At 41.7% G+C, this 25,705-nt stretch overlaps 3 protein-coding genes across 9 annotated transcripts in view; 1 reads left to right on the top strand and 2 right to left on the bottom strand.

The window, feature by feature from the left end:
• Window positions 1-12: 12 nt before the first annotated feature.
• On the bottom strand, window positions 13-4,326 carry cdkn3 (cyclin dependent kinase inhibitor 3). Of its 3 annotated transcripts, none has more exons than XM_068721694.1 (8): window positions 4,230-4,326; window positions 3,550-3,646; window positions 3,378-3,433; window positions 3,224-3,268; window positions 2,601-2,823; window positions 1,522-1,553; window positions 1,255-1,358; window positions 13-417 (listed from the first exon to the last, which is right to left on the bottom strand). In XM_068721694.1, the coding sequence occupies exons 1-8, from the start codon at window positions 4,243-4,245 to the stop codon at window positions 328-330; spliced, it is 663 nt and encodes a 220-aa protein (XP_068577795.1). In that variant the 5' UTR covers window positions 4,246-4,326; the 3' UTR covers window positions 13-327. The 3 variants fall into 3 exon arrangements, with proteins under 3 accessions (XP_068577795.1, XP_068577796.1, XP_068577797.1); XM_068721695.1 differs by having other exon boundaries at window positions 4,275-4,324; XM_068721696.1 differs by lacking the exon at window positions 1,522-1,553.
• An 871-nt stretch (window positions 4,327-5,197) lies between these two features.
• On the top strand, window positions 5,198-12,437 carry si:ch211-67f24.7 (rho guanine nucleotide exchange factor 33). Of its 4 annotated transcripts, none has more exons than XM_068721545.1 (15): window positions 5,198-5,377; window positions 5,700-5,814; window positions 6,207-6,251; window positions 6,542-6,706; window positions 6,814-6,914; window positions 7,265-7,398; window positions 7,870-7,990; window positions 8,206-8,344; window positions 8,435-8,530; window positions 8,623-8,712; window positions 9,060-9,205; window positions 9,380-9,481; window positions 9,890-10,559; window positions 11,130-11,233; window positions 11,369-12,437. In XM_068721545.1, exons 3-15 carry the CDS (start codon window positions 6,210-6,212, stop codon window positions 11,469-11,471), a joined length of 2,013 nt encoding a protein of 670 aa, XP_068577646.1. In that variant the 5' UTR covers window positions 5,198-5,377; window positions 5,700-5,814; window positions 6,207-6,209; the 3' UTR covers window positions 11,472-12,437. The 4 variants fall into 4 exon arrangements, with proteins under 4 accessions (XP_068577646.1, XP_068577645.1, XP_068577643.1 ...); XM_068721544.1 differs by having other exon boundaries at window positions 7,262-7,398; window positions 9,383-9,481; XM_068721542.1 differs by having other exon boundaries at window positions 7,262-7,398.
• A 48-nt stretch (window positions 12,438-12,485) lies between these two features.
• The window catches only part of sos2 (son of sevenless homolog 2 (Drosophila)), a 33,154-nt gene continuing 19,934 nt past the window's right edge, over window positions 12,486-25,705 (bottom strand). The window contains exons 8-23 of one of the 2 annotated variants that reach the window (XM_068721539.1): window positions 23,613-23,711; window positions 22,921-23,048; window positions 22,041-22,696; window positions 21,810-21,891; window positions 21,517-21,639; window positions 19,626-19,738; window positions 19,300-19,522; window positions 19,056-19,175; window positions 18,782-18,944; window positions 18,416-18,533; window positions 18,107-18,279; window positions 17,868-17,984; window positions 16,861-17,119; window positions 16,503-16,544; window positions 16,221-16,324; window positions 12,486-15,642 (exon numbers count right to left, since the gene is read on the bottom strand). In XM_068721539.1, coding sequence (XP_068577640.1) covers window positions 15,133-15,642; window positions 16,221-16,324; window positions 16,503-16,544; window positions 16,861-17,119; window positions 17,868-17,984; window positions 18,107-18,279; window positions 18,416-18,533; window positions 18,782-18,944; window positions 19,056-19,175; window positions 19,300-19,522; window positions 19,626-19,738; window positions 21,517-21,639; window positions 21,810-21,891; window positions 22,041-22,696; window positions 22,921-23,048; window positions 23,613-23,711 — 3,030 coding nt within the window. In that variant the 3' untranslated portion in view covers window positions 12,486-15,132. The remainder of the gene's footprint in view (window positions 15,643-16,220; window positions 16,325-16,502; window positions 16,545-16,860; window positions 17,120-17,867; window positions 17,985-18,106; window positions 18,280-18,415; window positions 18,534-18,781; window positions 18,945-19,055; window positions 19,176-19,299; window positions 19,523-19,625; window positions 19,739-21,516; window positions 21,640-21,809; window positions 21,892-22,040; window positions 22,697-22,920; window positions 23,049-23,612; window positions 23,712-25,705) is intronic. The other variant, XM_068721540.1, reaches the window with a different exon arrangement.

Raw genomic sequence — 25,705 nt, 5'->3', positions numbered from 1 at the left:
ACTGATTTGCACTCGTACAGATTAAGAGAAAAGATGGTATTTCAGAAAATGCAGCTCATTGGACATAAAAATAGATACAGCAAGAGACCTTTTCTCAGTTCACATCCTCAAGACAAAAACCTCCATTTTTAAATGTAATATCAATGCAAACATGTTGTAAACTTGCTAATAAACACCCCACCAGGATATCCTCAAGTCTTTGATTTGATTATCATGAGGAGAAAAGCAATATATTAGAGTATTCTGTTAAAGTGCAATCAGAGAATAGAATTAGAAATCACACACCATCAGGAGAGAATCGTTGACTAATGAGATGAAGAGGAGAGATCACCGTGACACCGAGCGCTCTGTGGAAACCTTTCTGCTCTCCTGATAGGCGGCGTACTTTTCCCGAAACTCATGGAGGAAGTTGTATTGCTGCGGAAAAGTTAGATTACGGTGTTAGTTGACATGTTTGTTTGGCACAAGTACAGCACTTCTAAACAGTTGACAGTTACTTGACATCATTGGGTGTAATATTGTCACTCATATTTACTGGTAAGGGCCCTTTTTAATGGAAGAAGCTCCTACATTCACTTCAGTCTAACCAATACTCACTTTGTATACAAACTACAATGTTTGAGATTTTTAAAGACCTCTAAAATATGTTGCCCAATGTGTTTTGTAACAAACAAAGTAACATTTTAACCAGGACAACTTTAAATAACAGCCAATAATATTGACAATCATTTTCTCACAACATAGTATTTGAATGCAATACTTGTAAGTAGCTTTCAAATCTCTAATGTCAGAGCACTGTATTATAAATACTACGGTATTTATCAAACTAGGTCTCATTTTCATAATTGTGGACATTGTGACTTTGGGTCATGCTTACTGTAAACTTCCAAAAACATGCAACACATTTTCATAAATATAACAATTTGAAGTAGTAGCACTGAGTCTTCATTTTGATGGGGGACCATATTTATTATTATTATGAATAAGAATATACTGACGAGGAACTAAATAAAATGGAACAGTTTAGGGAGTAACATTCAAAAATAGTCCCAGTTTACAACTTAATTATTACTCCACAATAATTGTTAAAAAGATATCTTGAGCACGTTTTGAGTAAGTGATAAGTATAAATGGCAGCCGAAAAAGGAAATCAACATCAACACTTATGATATGCCGTAGAAAATGGTCGGCATGGATGCTAAATATCTACATGTGTAATGAGGCAAACGTGCAGAAGCCGCAGCAGAGTCTCACCTTCACGGTTTGTATGGCTCCTCCTCCTCGGTGCTCCCGGAGGATTCCGATGGCTTTGTTCGCCGTCATCGTCAGAGAGAGCTGAAGCAGCAGACAGGCGGCGACTGAAAACATGAGACATCCACGAGATCAGAGCAATGAAAGAAAGGGATTGGAAAAAAGGTCAAACTTTTCAACATAAACTGACATATAAAGAAACAAACAAACACATGATGGATGACACAAAGAACAACTTTCACAGTAAAAGGAGAAGTAAAATATTCGTACTTAATCCGGAGCGTCCCAGGCCTCCGTAACAGCTGAAGGGGGAAAGAAAGAAAGGCGCAAAATCCCATCAAATGCTGAAAGCTGGAAGCAAATGGCTCAGTTGTGTAATGAGAGGTGTCCCGAGGGTGTTACAGAAGATGGATGTCTTTGTGGTGACATGTGCTCTGTTTCTCCAGGGCTGTTTGGCACTTCAAAACGTTTAAAAATACTTCAAATATTATAAAAACACAAAAGTGTAGAACTGTTTGTATCGATGTCGATCTTTAACCTTCGCTGACACGGTTTCTACGTTTGGGTAGAAAACATCGTGCTTCGCATTTACATAGTTGAATTCTCTCACACATTAGGAGAGTCCAGTGCAACCAGTTGCATACAGGAGCCTCTCAGGGGCCTTGTGACAAAACCTTCTTCTTCCTGCTCTGGTCTGTTGAGGCTGCTGAGAGTGTTGCTGCCACCATGACACTAAAAATATTTGTACATTTTCTCATTAAATCTGTGAAAAGATCTGGTTAAAACACAAACCTTTTCTAATTTTAACAAGATATCTTTTATATAAAACGACATATTTTTGCATCACTTTTAGAGAAATGATTACATTTTTACACAAAACCTTTCTTGTTAAAATATTTTATGTTGTCATATCACAAAATCTACTTGAGAAACATTTCTTGTTTTCCTGTCTCCCTCCCCCTCTCGCCCTCAAAAACCCATCTTTTGAACGAAGGGTGTTTCATCTATACATTGTAAGTATGAAGGTGCTCTAAAATTGCAATAAATAAAAAAAAAATCAGCCAACTGATTTTAGAAGTATTAACATGTATTGTTTCTGGGAAACATTAAGCCGACTGGCAGGAAAACAAAAGTCTGCATCATACTGCTTTACTCGCCGCAACACACCAACCAGTAAGACTTCTTCTGACAGCAACTTGAGACCGCCAGTTTAAATAAATGTAACACTTTGAGTACTTATGTTAGAAGCCATTTCCTGTCCTCCAGAAGAAAGAGGAAGATAAACTGGGAAATGTGTTTCTTTTTGTGTACGTTTAGTTTAACACTGATGATTCTTTTAATTCACTTACTGGATCACAGTCCTCCTGTTGTTCTCGAGGCTGACCTGCAGCTCCTCGAGGATCTGGCAGCACTGTTCCAGCTCGGGAGCGTCTCCGTCTGGGAAGGGCGTGTGGTGAACTGTGAAGCCTCGCTGCCGGTAGACCTCCAGCAGGGAGGGAACCCGGTACTTGTTCAGCTCTCCTCTGGTGCAGAAAACAAACACTTCCTGCACCCCCTGGCTCTGGAGCTCTTCTGTTAACACGAAGGAAGCAAAGATGTAAAACAGGGTTTTCTCTGACGAGGCTTCTTTATAACAAGATGCTTTTAGGGGAATATGTTACCAGTTATCACTAATGAAATCTGAGAGAGCATTTAACCCTTTAGGAAATTGTGACAAATTGTACTTTTTTTATTGACCAAATGATTTAATAACTAAAATAAAAATAATCAAATGAATTGACAATGAAAACAGTTATTAGTTGCAGCCTGCAGTCACAGTATGTGATTCTATAAAATCATGCTCACACACTACATTTCCCAAATCCACTGGAATGCGGTATTTCAAAAGAAAGACCAAATTAAAGATCTACATGTGAATGTTAATACAGTATTTCATTATTTCATATTTTATTCAAGCACAAGGTCGTCTTACCGACATCTCTTTCCAGACTCCTGCGGATGTCTTTGTATTTGCAACCTGAAATCAAATGAAGAAAATGTTTTATTTTCAGTTGCACAAAAATCTTACAATAAAGTAAAAACGCCAACATGCAGAGACACAAAAATATGATAAACTAGGACCTTACCTGGTAGTGCGCATATCCCAAGAAACTGCGAGCACTCCACTATGGACAGAGGTAACCTTAAAGCCAAGCATATGTACACGTTTACATGTCACCACATACAAGCAAACTGACTTTCACTGATGCACAATCCTTTTGGCGGCCCAAGACAAAGGGAAAACTGCTAAAAACGTACCAGGAGATGTGGAAGGGCGTCAGCTGCTGCTCTCCAACATCCTCCTCATCAGATGAAGAGTCAAACTCACTCGTCCTCATGGCTCCAGCCCAGCAGACTGTTGAGACAGTAGGAAGGTATAACACGTTTGCTGTGATGGAAGATTAAGTCTCTGCAAACTGATTTTAGGTGGAACACAATGGAAGGCAACCCAAACTACTGAATGGCATCATTTGGGAATTAAGGGCAGTGATGTAAAGTGCATGATGTCAAAACAAAATACAAAATGTGTACATTATATCACAAAGCTATAGCTCACCAATAAATACCTAAAACGTGCTAAAACCATGATGAGTATGCTCCTTTAAATAAGCGACTATGTCAGCAACTAGCTATGCTACATACCAACCTGTAACGTTACACTATGAATTAAACATGCTATAGTCGTGCTAGGAGTTAGCTTTTTATGCACTACTCAAGGTATTAAGATTCAGATGAAGGAAACATACTATTCAGAATAATACATTCATTTGAATGTTGCTTGGAGAGAGATGTGTTGCTGATAGCTAGCTAGCTAGCTAGCTAGCTAACGATCTGTCTCGCAAAACGGCAAACAATTACCTAAAATGTTTTTGTAACCATTATTTGAAAAAGAAAAGAGATAAAAAGATGTAACGTTGTAGCATAACATATTTATATACCTATATTTGGCTTCATTTACGGTACGTCTTTGTCTCTTTTCTCACCAGTCACGTTCTCCTCTTGTCGGCTGTTTTGACAGCTCCGTCAGCTGCTGCTTCGATTTTGAAAACTCATTGAGGCCCAGCAGCCAATCAGATTCAAGTACCGTCCCTTAACCACGCCCCTCTGCAAAACAAATCAGGCACGTGTGCGTTCGATTTATTCGACGGACTGAGGCACGCGGGCGGAGTGAAGAAAATGATCGGCGACAAAATCCATTGATTTTCTAAAAATGTTTTTTATTTTGGAATCTGTTTGATATATAAGGTGTTTTAATTTTTTTAATCGTACATGTATTAGCCGAAGCCTGTTGTAAATTTAAAATCAAATATATAAATAAAATGCAGTGTTAAGTATAAAAATGTGTGTGTGTGTAAATGATACTGCACATACATGTTTCTATACATTTAAATTTTAAATATATGTGAATGTATAATGTATGTGTTATTCATACCTATACCTATATTTGCACTATGTAGGCTATATGATACACATCATGGCTGCCGGAGTTGCATTACTTGATTTCTGTATTTATTTTCCAAAATGATCCCTCATCATTCACATAATCAAAGGCATTGCATTGTGTATAATGCCATCTCTTATCTATTGTTTGTTTTTTCTTTAATCTTATTAATATTTCACTCCATAAGAAATTACAGTAATGTTTTGTAGGAAATTGCACATAAAAAGACACGTTTCCATTTTGAAAAGCTTTCAAAAACTACTTTCTCAGCATCATTTCAAGCGTTATGTGAAATAATTAAATATAAAAAGAACAGTAGAGTAGAATAATAGTTATAATATAAAAATAAAATATTTACATATGATAACTATCATGAAGCAATACTTCCATTGGGGCATTTACATGGTTCACACTGAACCTGACTTCCTCAGTTAACCACAGAGCTGCTCTGAGCGTCATGCGGGACATCTGCTGTCGGCACAGAGCAGTGCGCAGCTCAGCACCAGACACCCGCCTTCAGGCACTGCAAATGACTGAAACCAAGATCCTCCACAGAAAAGCAAACACTGGACATTTTAAGTCTTTTTGGAGTCACTGCATCTTTTCAGATGTCCGGAGACGCAATATTAGAGAGCTGTAACTGAGGTGGGTGTCCTTTGGCTTTCTTTTTATACCTTTTGCTTCAGCAGTCAGTGCTTTTCTCATGTTTTATGTTGAATATTGTGATTTGGAAATCACTGATATTATGATTTTGTTTAAGAAATATTATAACAGGCTTACAAGTAGCTATGATCGTCACAGTCTTGCAACCTACAATTACATTTTTATTTCTGCATATTTTAAAAGTGTTATAAAATGACCTATGGAGATCTGTCATTTTATATGATGTATTTCTAGTTTAAAACATGAGGCTGTCACATATTCCATTTTTTTTTCCGCTGATCCGTGCCTGCCCTTCTGTCAGCAGACTTATAAGGAGGGATCTTGGCTCCTGCAGCCATTTCCCCTGCAGGGCTGAGCTCTTTGGCTGGCTTGCCACTTCCTTAGCAGAGGGGCTGCTGGCAGGAGCAACATCTGAGGAGGTACCACAAACAAACAAGAATATGGACACGAAAGTCCTTAAATCGGCTTAAGAATGTTATTCAAACTCTTTTAGTGAATGTATAGGCTTTAATATATAGGTAGGAGGAATACATTATGTGTATTTGGTCAGGAAGAGGTTAACTTTTAGGTTAACTTTTCAGAACAAAAACAGGTTCACTTTCCTGCTTTGTCCCCATTGTGTGAATGCTGATCTTTGTTTGAAGATAATTATACGGAAGAACATGGTTTTCTCTGCATGGTGTAAATACCAAACTCAACTGTTCTCTCTACAGTTTATCAGCTAGAAATATGAAACAGTCTGTGATGGTCTGTGCACATTATTAACTGGGTGTTTGCAAACAGCCTTGTTTGTGTCTCTCTCTGTGTACAGGTCATGAAGCCTCAAGAGGCAGAGCTTGTCACTGAAATCTCCAAGGTATTCTGCACCTTCCCTCATCAGCCAGCCTGGCTTTGTTAAAGAGACAGTTCACTTCATATTTAAAGCTCAAATTATTAAAAAGAATTAGCAGCAGATAGTATAAGTAAGTAAACCACCTCTGATGTCCAAGAGTGGAATCCAGGATCCAAATAGTCTAGACTTTAATATGATCTATGTCAGCTTACAATGACCACAACTCCAGAAGTGTAAATGTCAATGCTGTTGTTGTCTTGTTAATGAATCTAATTGTATGTTTGAATAATATATGACACCTGCTGTCCCCTCAGTTGCAATGCATGGTGTCGGAGCTGAAGACGGGGTTCACCAGCGCTCTGCTGGAGCTCAGTCAGATCCAACATGGAGACACGTACCTGCGGGAGGAGCTGGAGGAGAACAGGAGGAGCTGCCAGAAGAAAGCTCTCCGCCTGGAGGCGCTGGTCGAGTCTCTGAGGGTGAGAACTCAGATTAGTTCAACTATTGAGAAATATCTCGTGTGGAAAGTTTGGTTACAGTGAAATGACACGTCCTCAGCTTTACCCGGCGTCTTGTCATCCTGCAGGAAGAGCTTGGAGTGATGGGGTGTCAGATCTTGCAGCTGTACAGCAACAGACAGAGACCTCAGCAGGATGGAAAGAGCTCCACATCCAAACACAGAGAGAGGTGAAAAACAAATAAAGTATATGGAATATCTAAACAAATCAGACATATTTATACTGTTATATATATAACAGGATAATTCTTTTCTGGTTTGTGCTGTAAATTTCAGTCAAATCAAAGTGTAAAATGCAGAAACAAACATGAAAGTCTTCTTCACTATGTTTGTTTGTTTCCAGGGAATGAACGTATATGCGTTCATATTAATGTTGTCACCATCTTCAGTGGCACACGGCAAACAATTACTCATAAAAGAGCTGTTTACGCCCAGTCATCAGGCGATATGACGTTTTTAATAACAGACATGTGAAACCTGCAGAGAGACATTTTGCCATCTGTCCACTGTCGTGCAGCAGCGATCCAGCAGAACCGGCCTGTGAGCGGAGGCCGTGTGACTGTTCGTCTGCTCCACCGGCCGCTCTGTCCAGAGGGAAACTGCTCCTCCACTGTTTCCTGCAGGGCCTCAAAGCCGGACTGAGCGAAGGCACAGGTGAGCAACAATGTGCAAAGGAAAAAAATGTTACAAGATGTTTTCAACTTGTTAAAATTTTCATCACTTGGCTTTTTAAAACGGAAAAAATGTTTTAAAACTTAACAACTTGAGTGAGTTTCTTTGTAGTTACTGAAGCCACTGGACGTTAGAGTGGCAATGCCTAAGATGTCAGTCCTGGTCGATGTAGAACTTCTATTTAAATTGTGCTCAGAGTTCAGCAGACTGGAGTGTTTTTGTTGAATCAGGTTATCAGAATTGTGTGCATAGATCGTGATGCTGCAAATATATTTATATTGCAATACTTGTGTTACCTCCTTTGGCCAAAGATAGTAAACAGATTATATATATAAATGAAAAGCACCTTATTTCTGTTAGCTATATTTAGATTATCAGATTGGGGATTAAACTTGATGCCCATTCAGAAAGTGTCTGAAGTATGAACATTATGAGTGATCTTTTTTTGTCCAGATGCACGACATCAGGTGGCGATGCAACTTCTACATTCTGAGTGGGAGTACGTGTCAACCTTAAACCAGCTGTATGATAAATACAAGACACCGCCAGCTCACCAGATGACTGTGGAGCCGTAGTAAGTGCTACATGTTGACTAAACAGCAGCGCAGGTCTGTCCTGTCTAAAAAAACTAGCAACCAATTCTTCCTTCTTGTAACGTCTTAACACAGTTGAACTGCACAGATCATTAATGGTTGCTTACATAAATTCTTTAACACTGATGCAAACTTGGCTTTGCGTTAAACTTCCATTTGTAATTAAAATCCTTGTTTTTTTTGTGTCGTGATCCAGTCAGACGTATCTGAAGTCTGTGGAGCAGCTCTTACAGCGACACCTGCTCTTCAGAAACACCCTGCAGGAGCGATTAACTGCTGAACACTGGAAATCTCTGGTTGGAGACATCCTGGTGCAGCTCATCGGACAAAACGATGTAAGTTGATGCTCTTTTTTTAAAAATGATGTCAGTCCATTACACTGAACACTGAAGGTGCTCACGACTGCTTTGACTTGGGTCGTCCAGACAGCCTTTTCGGATATGTACCTTGGATACACAACTACCCTGGCATCATTCCTCTCGCTGGAGTTCAACAGACTAAATCATTCTGAGAAAATGCAGGTATTTTAATTGATAAGAGTCAATATTATTCATTCACAAAGTACCTGGGAAGCCAGACATGCTGATGGATATTTCCTGTCTGCGTTTAAAAGAGCGGCCAGATGGAGAAAGAGGAGATGAAGCTGCTCTACCTGCTGTTGGCACCTGTCGGTCGCATCCACGGCTACCTGAGCCACATTCAGGTGAGTCAGCAGCCACAGGGAGTCCACAGCGACACAAGATGTGACACTGCAGGTCAACACTGAACCTATAATGCTGAGGAGGTCTAAAATAAGAACATCTGAAAAACACAAAAACAATGATTCAGAGCAGGAAATAAAACCAATGACGATGTTTCTTGAGGGATAGTAGAAGGCCAGAGATTAATATATGACAAATACGCAAATATTAAAGGCCTTATGAAAGCATATGTCAATTTAGAACCAATTTTAGAAGCACTACAGGTCAAAATACATATAGTTACAGGTTATGCTAAACTGACCCTACACCTTACTTCGTTGTTTAATATTTCTCCATTTTCCTTCTCTAGAACTTGCTGCAGTGGACCAGTAAGGAGCATCCTGACTGCAGCCTCCTGCTGGGAATTGAGCGAGCCCTGAGGAGCATCTTGTCCCGTTGTCATATGATCCTGGAGGAAGACGTCCGGTGGGAGGAAGGAGAAGAAGGTGGACAAAGGTCAGGGCATCAAGAGAAGGATTAGCAGATTCACAGATGATCTATAATAATTAAAACTCAGATTGATGCCATTTATATCAGGTTAAATATTGATGTAGATTTGTATTGCCTGCGCGTTTTTGTCTTTGGCTCATTAACAAATTCAGAAATTCACATTCATTCTTTGCATGACAGCAGCTGCTCTGATGCAGTGGCTGGTGGATCCTCTGCAAAGTGCTGCACCAGGAGCCAGCAGACCAGAGAGTCTCAGCGTCACTCCAACACCGCAGCGCAGAGGTGAGTGTCGCCCTCTGCTGGCTCCAGTCAGTACAGCAAAGCAAGGGAGCACCTGCAGTGTAAAGATGTGGAAGCAGCACTTCAATCCTTGAAGAAAAAGTACAAAAGAGTTGTCAGGAAAAGGAATTCAAGAATCCCTATGTATATCAAAGAACATGGCCGTTTTCGGGTCATTAAAAGAAGAAAGTAAAGAAAACAAGTATGAAAGAAATAATGACAGAAGGAAGACAGGAGGAATGACAGGAAAAGGGAAAGCAATGAGGAAAAGGATGGAAAGAGTAAGAGGAGGTTAGATAATAATGAAAACAAGTAAATGTACAGATTTCCACATCCTTCACGCCACTGACCCTCACTGTCACAGTTCATGTGGGCGTCCTGGTACAATAACCTCCACTCTCCTTCCCACAGAGACAACCAGCAGCCTGTCAGTAATGGAGTGGACGGGTGTCACTCGATGCGTCTGGAGTGCTTGTCCTGCAGCCCGGTGAGGAGGAAGGGCTGTGGAGGAGACCTGACCCTCCTGAACCAGCCGGCCCGAGACTGTGGACACGCCTGCTGCTCCCTCCTCACCCCCGACGCCGCGGCGTGGGGTGAGAACAGCGACTCGGGCCAGGGCACCTACAGCCAGCTCACCGGGCAAGGCACCAATGGGCTGGAGGCCCCTCACGCCCACCACAGCCTCGAGGACTGCGAGACGGACCAGGACGACACCTCAGCCTTCGACTACTCCTCCGTCACCTCCTGCAGCCCTGACGCCACCCTGCGCAGGGAGACGACGGGCAGCAACAGCGATGAGGATGAAGAGGAGGACAGCCAGGTGCCGGTGCTGTTGAAGCCCTCCTGCAGCCAGCAGCAGTCAAGGGAGGCGCCCAGAGAGAGGACCGTGTGTCTGAGGTGGCAGATTCCCAGATTGACCCCTCACCCTCCTCTGCGCCACGCTGCAGGGCCGTGTGTGGACGGGCCGACGCCGTGCCTCGTCAGCTCCTACGGGAAGAGGCTGGTCAACGTCAGGAAGTGGTCTCCTCCTTTACATCCAAAAAGTGCCTTCAGGCCCATCTGGGATGATCCATCCAAGCAGGTATTTAGTTTTTTGTTTCACAAGCACCAAGCTCCGTCCATGGGCCTGCTGTTGGTATATTACAGTAACAGCATCCTTTGTGCCAGTGTGGTGCAGTACAATGTGAACATTACTCAAGCTACACAGACCTTCTGAATTTCTAATATTAAAACCTCTATGAATACAATTTGAAAATGTAACTTTGGCACCTCCTCGAAGTAGATTTGCACAGCAACACAGACTGCAATTTTCACTGGGAGCGTCTCACACACACTAAACATATGCCATGCATACGTGCATTAATAAAAATCTGCATATCGTGGCTCTAATAAAATTAATAAAAAATGAATTCAAACTAGACATCTCCAGTTTGTTATGCAAATGAAAACACCAGGGTTATTGTCAGAGTCTTGACAAAGGACAACTGTTTCTACATACTAAGTAGTACCACCAATGACAAGTGAAATGGTCTTCATGAGCATTCCTTCAATCAATGGATCCCATATTTTCCTGACAACTCCTCGCAATGCTGTTTAATGAAACTCACTCTAACCTGCTCTCTGTATTTATCCACATCACTCCATGTACCAGGCGGATGCGGCTCCAGAGAAAGACAACAGACAAGGCTTCATACCGATTCAAGCCCCAGCGAGGCAAAGCTTTCTGAGTTTCAACCCGAGTAGAGAAAACCTGAGGTAAGAGCCTTCATCATGTGACAGAGATGTACAAGCCGCTCGTACTATCCTATCAATGCAGATACAACATAAAGATGAAACAAACTGGGTTAATGAGATCAATATACTTTTACCTGTTACTTCTCATCTCTTCAGACCAGGCCTGTCTCAGCAGAGAGGCAACCCTGCAGCAGGCCTGAGCGGTGGAGGATTGTGGGACGACAGTGAGGACAGCGAGGGTCCCTGCAGCACCGTTTAACCTCCGCAGAGACAAGAGGACTCTCAACTAAAACGGTTAAAACACTAAACGTTGAGGTTACAAACGTGAGATTTCTTTGATGGAGACATTTTCTGCATGAATGACGACAATGAGACTCTGAAGTATGTCTTTGTTTACCGGTTAAGAATACTGCAGACAGCTTTATTTGGCTGTTTGGTTCTTGTGGATTAGCTACATTTTGATATGTGGGATAAGAGAGATCAAAGAGCAACATCTGAGAAAAATGATGTCACTTTTGACACAAAGATTTGACTGAAGAACTTCCTCGCAGATTTACATTCGAAAAATTAAATATTCCAAAACCATATTGTTTGTTTTTTTTAAACTGATATATGATGACACAATGTCTAACGTTAGCTTAAGAAAGCTAATGTTACCAATACAATATTCCATCATTTTAGTATACTTTAACATCCAATGAAAGCAGTCAAGTGACATTTTGGAAAATATGCTTCTTTCACTTTCTGGTGGAGTTACCATCACTCTTGATTGTGTAGTAACACCAGTGCTCTATTAAATAGCAACACAATCAACCTTCCAGCACTTCTAAACCCCACTTATTAACATGTTTTATGTAGTTCATGTAATGTGTCCAAAAACAGATGTAAAAAGGGAAATTCGTTGTATAAATACAGGCTATTAACTCAGAACCAAGAAATGCTCCACTAATACCGTAGTGTAAAATGGCGAGTTGTTATTTACACTTTGTATTTTCTCAAAAATAAAAAAGGATGTGTAACATTTTTTTCAGGTAAATGGTTTTGTCACCTTTGGACCGAGCCAGGCTAACATTATGCTAAGCTAAGCAGACGCTAGTCTAGTCCAACAGACACACATGAAAGTGGTATTGAATTATTTTGAAGATGTAACTCTCCATCAGAAAGCAAATACTTTATTTCCCCAAAGTCTCAATCTTTTCAACTTAACAGAAGTTTGTGCAAAAAGCTGAATCTTCTGTAGAAGAAAAAAAAAAACGAGGAGAGAAATGAGTAGTTCAGTACAAAATAAGACTGGGTGATTTATTAATCTCATGAAGACCATTAATACAAAGCAGTTAAAAGGCCACATACCATCAAATAAACCGACTGCTGGATCAAGCGGTTACAGCGCCACTGGAGGAAAACCTGTTATTCGGTCAGGGCTGGGGTTAAACAAAAAAAAAACAACTAAACAAACAAACATAGAAAACAGAAAAGACAAATTTGGCAAAATTAACCCCACCAATACTGGTTCGGGAAACTTGGAAAATGGACAGAACATGAGTGAAGACTGAAGTGATTTGACTTCATCCTCCAACACTCCGCTTTTATCTCTAGTTTGATCGGAAGTTTAATCGTCCACCATCGTGCACAAAACACAGCAAGACCGAGAGGAAAAAGAGCACGAGAGACTGCTTTGTTTTTTTTAATTTCACTGAAACCCTGCTCGTGGTTGTCAGACATCCTCAGGCGTTTGCGTCTTCTATAGACATCATGTGGATGAAAGAGAGGTGGTAGACTTGTGTGTTTCTATCCTTAGAAAGGGAGTTTGAACAGTTGCATAGGACCATTGCATTTACAAACATGACCTATTAACAACTGTGGCTCTTCAACAGTACGGCCTAAAGTGCACAAAGTGTGTTTCTCTGAAAAAAAAAAAAAAAGTCCCAATTCTTTACTCTGCTCAAATACTTGCAACTAAATATAGGTCTTTGTATATTCAACTGCAACTTTAATACAATCCCAACCTGTTTAATGAATGTTAGCATTAAAAAAAATCTTTGAAAAGGAGAAAAAGGCAATTACTTCTAAGTAAGTGCTTGGCATACTGAACTGTATATTTCTTTCATTGCTTTCAAACAGCTAAGGGGCAGGGAAGAAACAATGGCTTTCCTCAGTTAATACTCCCAGTGTCTCAACTGGAGATTGTCTGTAAGTAAGTTAGTGACAGTGACCTGTTTTTTTCTTGTTTTGTTTTTGTTTTTTTAGTTTTTTTTATCCGACTGTAGCAGCATTGGATTATTAGGCAATATTCGACTGAACAGATGCGGATGAGGGTACAATACAACGGGGAAAAAAAAAAACTTGCCACTTTATACAAATTATTTAGTTAGTGTATACATGTTATATATACACAGTATCCACAAACATGTACAATTTCATAGTGTATAGCTTTGTTCTAAACATTACATAGGCAACTTTATTTTTTAGCATTTTAGACACCATTTGCTTATTTCTGTAAAGTAGAAAATAAAATAAAAAGGCACATCTGAGCATGATGCATGGATTATTTCAGTCTTTCAAAAGTGAAACAAAAATGTTTTCAAGCAGGAAAAAAAAAGAAAGAGACAGAAAGAAGAAGTTGGGTTTGAAAAGTTCCTCTTTTTCATGGTTTTTAGGCATTTCGAGCAGCCACTGGGGGGCGCTGACCCAGCTCTGGTAGGAGGTTGCGTGCTTCCAGTGCTGAGTTTTAATACCAATGAAGAAGAGTTGGTCATGTGGGGGTGGGGGGGCTTTTGGAGAAGAGCACAGTGTCAAGACAGCAGCGCACGTCTGTAAGGGGATCGGTTAAGACATCAGCTGTGGAAGAGTTGGAGAGAGAACCACGTACAGCTCTCCCCGTCTTCGTCCTGGATCGGTGCCGCTTTGATATCGTGGCAGACCTCCCGCTGTCGCACACCGCTCAGGGATATTGTCAATAGTCTGATCGAAACCTGCTGACTTGGCCCAAAGCTCGATGTGCAAATGGAGTGTTTCTCGGCTCTCTCGCTGTCCCATCCGGGCCGAGAGGACTGGAGCCTGGAGTCAGAGGTCACCGCTGTTGGATTTTTAAAAGGCAACAATTTTGTGGCTGCGGAGAGGCCTGTCTTCAGATAAAAAAAACAGTCAAGACAGTTTGACTCACGTCTATACAGTCACAGTGTACAGTTGAGATACAAGGTGGGGGATTCAGTGTCGCCTCCGCTATGAGTTTCTTTTAATGTCACATTTGTTTAAAAAAAAAAAAAAAAGAAAATCCCTTTTCCCCCTGCATAAAATAAGACTTTGGCAACTGTTTGTTTATCAGTTCGTAGGAAAAACATGTCAATGGAAATGTTTGCTGCTCACAGCCACTGTGAAAGAGCTACGTCTGAGTGGATCATTGAGGAGGAGAGAGGTCTTAAAGATCTGTGAGCTGCAGCACGACTCCAGATCATGTCAATGCCCAAAGAAACAAAGCACGACATTAGACGCTACAAAGTCCAAGGCCCCCCACAGTCACCCCACCCTGACAGAGGAGTGGGACGTGGGGCAAGTGTTAAGAGTGTGAGGGGTGAGAACTTTCATCAGGAGCAACAGTCCCGCTCCATGTAGAACAAAAAGACACAAACACTCAACTCCTTGTTGTTTATTAGCTGGCACACCGGTGAGGGTTTCTCATTGGCACAGAGGGTTTATGATGAAGGCGGAGCTACTGATCCCCTGAGAGGCACAGCGGGGGTGTGATTGGTCGATGCGGAGGACGGGGGGGGTGGAGTTAAGAGTGTGTGGAGCAGTGTTATTCTTTCTGATCAGTAGCTTTGAGTCCACTGTGTCTTAGTTTGCAGGAGACAGTTTGAAGTTTGCATTTCAAGATAACCTCTTGGTGTTTTTAAAAAACAAACAAAAAAAACAATGCAGACTCACTGGCTGCTGTCGGTGTTCTCCACCAATGAGAGGCCTTGTAGCGGCGGCTGCAGCAGCAGCTCCCTTTTGTATGTCTTTGGTGGGAGTTTGGGGAGTTGTGGGCTGGAGTTGTGGCGTGGGGGGACAGGTGGAGCGGTGATGGGAACAGGAAGAGGGTAGAGGCTGTTCTGGCTGGCGCTGAGCGGGCAGCTGCGCCTGGGGATGCGGGGCGACGGCGTGCTGGGCGGGGTGTTGGGGGAGCTGGGGGAGCTGCTGAAGTCCCAGTGGTATCGGCCCACGGGGGAAGGCTGCATGTTGAGGGGGTAGTTGATGAAGATCTCCGGGGGCCGCTGGGGCACCGGGGGAGGCGTGTCGGGCTGAGGGTCGCGGGGTGGCGGAGGAGGAGGGCTGGGCAGGGGGCCGTCCATGGGGGGGCCGTTGTACACCAGCGGTCGAGGTTGGATCCGGGGCAGAGGAGGGGGCAGCCGGGGAGGGATGGCTGGGGGGCTGTCGGACCTGGAGCTCAACTGAGACAGAGAGACACGCAGATCAGAATGGTGTCAAAAGACGATTATATTATGAAGAACTATTAAACATTACTAAACACAAGGTTAGAATATCGTGTAGGGTAGTGGTTCCCATCCTGGGGTTGTGACCCCCATGAGCTAAAACTGTAGTCCTTTATGGTAATCTAATTGCGTAATTTGTGAGTACAGGTGGTTTTCATTAACAGGATTCATTACGACTGAGTTTTTTTGACAGCGTGCAAGCCCTTTAACTGATATACATTTGAATCATTGTGTCCCCTTTGGGACAGTTAGTGATACATTTCAAATGCCAAAACACACCCTAAAATAAATCTTTACTCCAAGTTGTCACCTCAAGGAATTCTATTGTTATTTGCACTTACCACAAATATGTTCAACCCTATCAGACCGAGTTAAAACTGGAGCACGGAACTTTAGTCTCCAGGCTCAATCAGCAAACTCATTTGGCAAGGGCCTGAATGTAACGGACGTTCATTTATATGTAAAAGTGTCGCACTCCAGCTTTAAGGTGTCGTCATTACGGGAATAATTGGTGGGAAATGACGCTCCGCTCTTACTTTGGCTTCGGACATTGCGTCTTTCCTTCGTGGCGGCAGAGGAGGAGGCTTCAGCAGCTCCTCCCCGAGCTGGTGGAGGCTGCCGCAAGACACGGACTGGAACTCTGAGAAAAAGAAAGAGACACTCGTATACAGTATGGATAAAGAGATCAAGAACAGGCCCTGCTCACAGTCACAGCACACTGATCACAAAGTGAGTGTAAGAATGATTCGTGGGACAGTCAGGCAGAAAGCAATCAGGAAGAAAACGACTTCATTGACAACAGAAAAGCACACACTCACTTGAAGGCGGCAGAAGAACAGTTGCAAATATGGAGTTGCTACCTGTAAAATTTAAAGACGGAGAAGATGATTGATTTGAAAGGTGCAAGCTCTTACTCAGAAAAAGGACAGTCCACTTAGCCACAGTTAAAGTTTATTCTTTGCAATAATAAAAATCAGTGGGACAAACTACTTCACTAACGTGCATGAAAGTCATGTAATGCGATCAATCTGTAAAACACTGTAAACATGAAACTAATTTAGATATTTACTGACTTTTATAGACATGTTGAGAAACTTTCCCTCTCATGACCAAGCGCAAAAAAAAACCACTTCCTGATTTTCAAGAAGGGGAACAAAAGACGTCTGCTGAACTCACCGCCATACGAGCTGTTGAAGTCGTGATCCATGAAGACGGAGCTGAGATCGGAGGAGGCCGACTGTGGAGGGGTCGGCGTGTTCGGGGAGGTGGGCACCGAGGCCGACGTCTCCGGCTCGGTCTCGGCGATACTCCGGAAGGTGATCTTATGCGGGGGCTCCCTCTCCAGGGGGACGGGGTGGCCCTTCGGGGTGCCAGAGGTAGACGTTCGCACGGGCCGGATCCCAGGGGATTTCAGAGTGTACATGGTCTTCCTGGGCTGCAGGACGAGAAACAGAACATTCAACGGTTAGAACTTCATCAGCAACACAACAAACTCTTTCTCTAAAAGACAGAAGCTAGTGCTTCTTGAAAATGTCTTCAAATGTCTTGTTAACACTGCAGCGGTGAAGATTTGAGAAAAAAGTTGTCCCATCTACTTTGGTATGCCCGGTTATATTACAGAGGAGTATCCTGTCGTCACCGTTCATGCCTACTTTTGGGTTTATCCACATCTCTGTCCACAAGAAACTGATTGAAACTTGTTTAAAATATCACCAGTTTCTTAAATTGTCACCTAGAAAAACTAAAGAAACAATCCTTAAGTGTGAGATCTGTGGAGTATTTAGAGCAATGGGACATTGTCTCCCGAAAGAGAAGTTGCCGTTGAATTCTTTAAGCTCATGTTTTCGATGTTTTGAGCACCTGAAAACAAAATGACACCTTCATGCAGATTCCTGAAAGTAAGTGAGAAAATATGTTTGTTTTTTTCTTGGGGGGGGGGGGGGGGGGGGGGGGGGTTAACTGACTCTTTAAACGATAAAAACATGACTTGATACTACTGATATCACAGTTTAACCGAAAGTATTAAGTCAGCCTTTTGCAGCGGTCACCAAGTAAAGCTGGAGAGTACAGCTTTCAGGTCCGTTACTCATTTCAGCTGCTTTAGATAAAAGGTTAACAATATCAGAAATATATTGCTATCAAATAGCATTATTTAATACAGAGACTAATATGTTGTCACTTACGAATCGAGTAGCCTGCCTGCAGTTCCGTGGCTCAATATCCAGAGACATTTTGAACAGGTAGTCGTAAAACTCCTTCTCGCTCCTGTTGCCCATCGGGTTCAGGTTCTCGAAGAACCTCTGTGCCACAACCACAACCACAACAACAACAACAACAACAACAACAACAACAAAAAGAGACGTTTTGAGTTCAGGCTCTGCGAAACACGTTGAAAGAGAAAATGATCAGAGTGAGCACTCACCCTGATCTCGTGCTCCACCTTCAGACAGTAGGGCTGGTTCTGATACTGCTGGATCTCTCCTGTGATTTCAGCTACTTTCCTCCTCTTGCTGAAGTTGATCAGCTCCTTGCCGTGGCGTTTGAGGAAGTCTGGGTTGCCTTCCTCCGTCTTCAGGATGTTGGTTAAATAAATACCTGAGGATGAAGATGAGTTTGATGGTGTTCAGCAGAACAATATAGGAATAAAGAAACTTGAAACTCCTACTGGGTTTAATATAAATAATGGCCCTCAGGTCATTTAATACATAAAAAAACACCATAACAGACTTACCAAAAAAAGGCACACAGGGTGGGTTTATTGACTTGAGTTTAGCCAAGTACTTCTTAAAGTGGTCCTGGCTCAGTTCCACAGCCTCTTCCAGGATTTTCTTTTTCCTCTCTGGTATTGCCTGTGGAGCAGGAGGGAGGAACAGTCCCATTAATGATGTTCTGAGCTCAGTATTGGGTTAAAATGCATGTCAAAACAATAAAGATCAGATATTTCTCAATAGCTAATTAAATAAGGCTGAATAAAGCCAAACGACAACAACAGTCTGCATGCTTTAAATTAAAAAGAATGCAAGTGAAAATACATCGGGAAATATTCTTTTCTGATGAAGATAGTGTTTCTTCTGATTGCTTTAATAGGTTCACTCACCTCGAAGGTGTGGTCCAGCCTGTAGACTGGGACAGAGTTGATGGCACTGACCACCTCCAGCACGCCGTTGAAGTTGTTGAGCTCCTGGAAAACCTGCAGAATCTCAATGACCCGCGATAACACCGCCGCCCTCTCCTCCAGGTTCAACGTCTCTACAATGCACCTGGGAACGACACACACAAACACACAGAGTTACATATATATCGTTTTTTTGTCTTTCAAAGACTTTTCTGCATTTTATCGTGAATAAAACATTTGAATCCTTAAGACTCACTTCTCGAACCACAGTGTGAGGTTGGTGGTGTGGCGGATCATGCGGAGCAAGTTCGGCGAGTTCTTCTCTTTGTCCTCTTTGGTCCAGACGCTGCCGACCAGCTCGGACGGCCGGACAGCTCTGTTGAGGAAGACAGTTTGTATTTTTAGACAGACAAGGAAACAACAATTTAACCCGAATACGTTTGTACGGTTTTCTTTGAGTGTAAACAAACTCATTCATTCTCCATCCACGGCTCCGTCACCTGTACAGCTCTGACTCGAGCAGAGTCAGCTGCCGGGCGATCTCTATGGGATGAAGGGTCATGAGGTCAAAGGAGTCCACTTGGCCCGCTCTGCAGATGTGCCACTCGATGGGAGGAGGCGGGCTCTCGAAGGTGATGTTGTGGCTAACACCGTTTGACTGCGTCTGCAGCTTCCTCCTGATGATCTTATTGATCGACTCAACCCACTTTCTCATCGACTTGCCTAAAAAGAAAACCCAATGTATAAAACGCATGTTGTATGTTCACAATGCTTTAGCAAAGATACTTGAATGGTGTTAATGTCTGAACATGTATGTAGTTCTGACCTCTCAGCTGGATCTTGCTGGAGATGTATTCCTCTAATCGACTCCTCAGCTCTGGATCGTTCTCAAAGTCGTAGAAATGATGTTCGACCCACTGACGGAAAACGTTGAGAACCCTGAGAGACAAAAACACGTTGGCAGTATTAATTAATTATATGTATCGTCCTGCACACGAATGTCACACACTTTCAATTGCAAGTGTTCGTAGGGAACTTAAGGACAAGTGTGCACACTGAAATATTTTTCTATTTATGTAAAACTGACAATAAAAAAAGGAAAGAAACATGTTCACCCCCAACATTTTTACAAGTCTTTTTTTTATGCTTTTTGGTGGACATTTGGTGGAGAAAAGACAGACAGGAAAGAGGGCAGAGAAAAAAAAAGTACATCCAACATGTCCTCGGCTGGAATGTGCACCATAAATGTTACGGTCGTTAAAAACAAACTAAAGTAAAAAACATTAACTTCATAATAAATGTCAAATATATACATTCGGACATTAGGAGCCAGGGATCAAACTGCCACAGCCACCCCAAAATTGAGTGGCGTGCAACCATTAAACTGCCAAGGAGCTTTACTACTTCTCTATTTTTATTTTAGATTAACCAAGAAATCCAAATAGTAGATTAACCGACAGAGACATTTAGCAAACAAACTCCTTCATTGAACTGTTTCTGGCTGCTGGCCAGTGTTTATTCTTCAGCCTGTCAGTTCACTTTTTTTAAAGAGTATTTAAAAATAGAAACAGCAGGACATTTTTTGTGTGATTTAAAGTTCAAAAGCTGTGCCTGAAGAGGTATTTTCATGTACTTTGAGTACACTGCTGGATCACAATGTAATGTTTATAACAATAGACCACCCAAACTTCAAGGAGACTTCCTTTCATTTTTGTCCCGATCCATGCTCAAAAACTGAAGGATTATTATCATCAGTGTTCATAATGTATGTCTGTTCCCTAACGCAGACACCTCATAACTATCTGTTGATACAGAGTACATGTCGTATGCGTGACCAGAACACTTGTACATCACAATGTGCAACTGCCCACTTTGTGTTTTAACTGTTTCTATGACTAAAGTTTAAAGGATTTTATTACAGCTGCTCTTAACTGCAGCAGCGGTGCAGTCTGATACCGAGAAGCTCGGAGTTTTTAAAATGGTACTTACGGGACTATTCCTGACTCTCTTACTCCTTATAAGGACACAGAGTCTAATGCTAAAGTAATTCTGTGGCTCGCTGAGAACGTTCAGGCCTTAACAGGAGAATGTGAAAGAGCCAAACAACAACAGGAGACAAAGACTCACGAAATCTTTTGTGGCATTTTTGAAAGGCCTTGCTGGGAAATAAAAAGAAAGCAGCTAAAGATGGAAGACCAACTTTTTACATTTCATCTACAAGTTTAGAGACTCAAGGGAATAGTTTTAAAAGCAAAAACATTATTATGCAACCAATTGTATAATTCCACCTGTAAAAAAAACTTTTTAAACCTTCATTGATCATTTGACAAGTTGACCACCGCAGATTTAAGATGAGCCAAACAATAAACCCGCCTACATCATGCTCTTATTTTGTTATAAAGTGCATTAGTTTTCATTAGTGCATGATCACCTGAAACTAAGAATCGTTGTGTTTTCTTTGCTTAGAATAAGACATTTATGTCTAAATAAGGAGCCGGTCCTTTTCACAGAGTCAGCCGACTTCCACCGCCATGTTTGTACAGTAGCCCAGAACGGACAAACCAAACACTGGCTCAAGTGAGCGTCTTCTGCGTTTTTATGTTACCTAAAGGCCACTGTAGTTCTCCAACACACTTGTGAAACTGCAATAATGTTAGTGCAAGTGCAAAACCGCAGTAAGGTCAGCCGCGGTCTGAATTTCGTTCAGACTGTCGTACCTGAGTTGGACCGGCTGCACGTATTCCTTCCGGAATCTCTGGAGCTCGGCCGCCATTGGCTGGTCGCCGTTCCAGAGAGCCTGTCGGTCCTCCTCAGTCGGTTCTGGCTCGGGGATCTCAATCCTGAGGAAAATAACAATCAGACATATGATATTCCAATATGTCAGGGCACCCCACAACACCACATCGCTGAGTGATATATTCTCCAAAAGAAGACAGATCGTTCTTACGGCTCAGATAGGAATATATCCATCAGCCACAGCAATGAAAATAGCGTTGTGGTTAAATCGTACCTGTCTATCAGCAGGGCGAGGAGCTCTTGTGGTTTGCAGAATGATCGGTATGTTGTAAGAAACGTGCGCACAAAGTTAGGATCTACAAACAGATGAAACAGATTAGATAACAGACAATACACATCACAATGTATCTTTGCAAAAATAAATAAATAAATAAATAGAGTTTGCAAAATTAAAGAGAAATATCTAAAATGTCTCTTGACTAGAGGATCTATTGCAGCAGCTTACCAGCATACATATGGTAGGTGAGCCTCTCTATAAGCTTGACCACTGTGCCGGCCTTAATGATGGGGATGCCCGTTTTGCTCTGCACTTTGTCCTCAAACACAATATTCTCTTCAGAGTCCTGCACGGCAAAGCGGTAAACCTCCGGTGAGGGCAGTCTTAGAGGATGCGCCTGCTCATCGTGCTGCAGCACCGTGTCCAACATGCGATCCAAAGTGGAGCGGTACTGCAGAGTCACCAGCCCCGCCATCCACGCCGCCTTCTCCTCTTCTGTCCGTGCCCAGAAAACGGCACAGTTTTCATCCTTTCCTATCAGTTCAAAGGCGTGCCGCAGGTCCACCGAGTCCTCGCGATCCACGATGCGGATCTTCCTCAGCACAAACTTCTCCTTCAGACGGTATTCCGCCCCGCTGCCCGAACCCGGGAGCCGTGAGCTCTGATTGGCCTTGCAACTTATCATCAGGCCGTCAAACAGGAAGTTGTGTCTCTCGTGCTTGGCGCCGACTCGTAGAAGCGGCCCCTCCAGGATGAACTCGCTGCAGCACTGACCGATGTCTTTTCCCTCCCAGCCGTCGATGCTCTTCTGAATCTCGTTCATGCGTTTGATGGCTAGTTGTTTGCTACGAACCTGCCTGCTGTACAGGCGGTACATGGGCTCACTGTGAGGGAGGAGCGAAAACCAAAGAGATCAATGCCTAACATCAAACATGAAACCACTGAAATATCACCTCTAACAGTGGGTCTGAGCCCCTGCAGCTGCTGGAAGCAGGTTTGTGATACAACTGTTTAACTGAGAACTACTTTCTGCCATTTGGTCAACAACATGTAGACAGAATGACGGAATGAATATGAATCATTATAAACGTTAGTAGAGGTGGCGTACCCAGGTTTACGGCGAGGCTGGTGCTTGGCATAGATGCGCTCCACGCTACACTGGAGATTAAGCAGCGCAGTGATCGCCTGTTTCAGACACTCTCTGTCATCTTGGTCTTGACTGCGCTCCTGAAGTTGCTGCAAAAAAACGCCAGAAAGCACAGACATCAGATATGTTGCAGTATTTCATAATGCAGACTCTATAGATGTGTTATAGCAGGGACTGCACAGGTGTTACTAATATCATCATCAATGACGGCATCGTATTTAGCTGAGTCAACTTCAGAGTTGTGGTTTACAAAATGTCTCTGTGACAATAAATAGAGCCTTCTTTAATGTCATCATTCACACCTGTGCTTATCTTGCAGTAACAAGTCAAAAACAGCAAAAACATGCTGTGAAAAACATTTATACAATAACATACATTACATTCAGCAGATACAGAATCAAATATCAACATCATGTTGAAATGCAAGTAAAAAGTGTAAACTTTGCTTTTAAAAAGGAATTTAACCTAAACTGAACTTAAATTCTTAGTCAACTTTTAGTCAGATTTGAGATGTAGAATAAGTTAACACAAAAAAGCATTAAAAAAAAATGACTAACCGACTTAAGATATCTAAAAATATCTAAAATTGAACAATTACTCTAGAAAAACTGAAGCCACAGTGAACAACAACCTCATCTCTCATTAGAGCCTACCTGCAGCAGCTCAAAGTAGTGCATACAGTGGTATACTGGGACCATCATCAGCTGTGGGAGGACATACTGGACTGCTTCTTTGAAGCCCTCTGCAACTGACTGGAGACACAGAGACACAGACCAACGGTTAGTGACGGACATTATTGACAGATTTGAACCCAACCAGCAAGTGACAGAGAGACTCAGTCCGCTCATGTTTCCGGTTTGGTTAGTTGGTTAGTTTGTCAGCGGGATTGCAGAAAAACTTTTGGCCGGATTTGAATGAAACCTGGTGGACGGGTGTAGAATGGGCCGAGGAAAAAAAACACTCAATTTTGGAGTGGATCCGAATCATGGAGCGGATACACACATTATGTTTCACTTATTAAACAGCCATGGCGAGGTCTGCACTTTTAAATTAACTAATGTTCCTATTTACAAATTGAATTGTGATTTATAAAAAAAAAACATGTTGAAAATAGGTCGGTCACAATAATTGTGGCCAAAAGAATTCACAGTAACATATATATACACATATATATACACATATATATACACATACATATATACATACACATATATATATATACATATACATATATATATATACATATATATATATACATATACATATATACATATACACATATATATATACATATATACATATATATATATGTATATATATATATATATATATATATATATATATATGTATATATATATATATATATATGTATATATATATATATATATATATATATATATATATATATATATATATACACACACACATATATATATATATATATATATATATATATACACACACACACACACATACACATTATATATATACACATACATTATATATATATATATATATATATACACACACATACACATTATATATATATACACATACATTATATATATATATACACACGCACGCACGCACACGCACACACACACATATATATAAATAATATTTATTGTGCGTTTTTATCTCTTTTTTGGAAAATTAATTACACTCAAAATATCAATGTAGGGCAGTAGAGGGAGAGAATGTAAACAAAACTGTGTATATAAAAAAGATAATTAAAGAGGCGCTTCATTATTATTAACATGATATCAATATTTTGGTTACTTTGGTTATTGTCAATACCATTTAGCGCAACACCCCCAAGTCCAAAATCATGGATTCTCTCTCAGAAGCTTAAAACAAATGTCTTTTCTCATCCAAGATACAAACATAAAAAAAATACAAATTCATATGAAACTTTTAATGTTAAATTTATGTGTGTTGAACCTGTCTGACGCGTGTGTATTGTGGCCCCTGAAGAAGCCGTTGTAAAGGTGTTTCTGGTTTTATTCACATGTTCACATCGTCCACCATGATGCATACAAAATACTGCACATGACAAAAAGAGGACTGTGAAGACGAGCTAAACTAAAAAGCGTACGTTTCAGAACATAAATGAGGCTGAAGAGGCTGCAGGCTGACGAGTGATGGAGGGAGCAGCGGCTGACCGAGTAAAGGCTTCAGGGTAACCGGAGAGGAGGCCGTCACAGCATCCATTTAAACCTCCCGTTCCCCTGATAGACGACGCACAATCAATACGCTACTACTCAGACTCCACAGCAGCGGCCACGCTGTCTGCGTGGGGAGGAGATGAAGAGGCTCTGTGTGCACGGAAAAGAAAAAGACATCAGCTGCCTGACGCACGCTGATGGACAGCCGGGGGAACAATGACCTAAGTTTAGATCATGTTATTGATACGTCAGCATCCTGCAGCTTTACAAATCGCCTGCGAGCATTAGAACGACACATTTAGATGCGTCATAATCAGCAGCAGAATCTTTTTAGCTTGATTGGGTCGCAATACTGGTGCGATGCATTTTAAAGTGTGTGCTTTTGGCAAAAAGTAAAGTAAGCATTTGTTTCAAACAGGCTGCGATGAACCGAAAATGTAGCTGTTTTTAAAAACTACACAGGAAATCAACAAAGCCATGTCACTCAAATTTGCTTCAAGTGTTTATGCTAAGCTAAATGGCCACTAGCTCAAGCTCAATATTTGAGGATGGTATTAATCTTCTGATCTAAACTCTCAAGA

Source organism: Cebidichthys violaceus, unplaced genomic scaffold, assembly GCF_023349555.1.
Source record: "Cebidichthys violaceus isolate CVI_PGR_0920_01 unplaced genomic scaffold, fCebVio1.0.p SCAF_28, whole genome shotgun sequence".
In the NCBI taxonomy this organism is placed as follows: domain Eukaryota; kingdom Metazoa; phylum Chordata; class Actinopteri; order Perciformes; family Stichaeidae; genus Cebidichthys; species Cebidichthys violaceus.
This window is presented reverse-complemented; position numbering and strand designations above follow the sequence as displayed.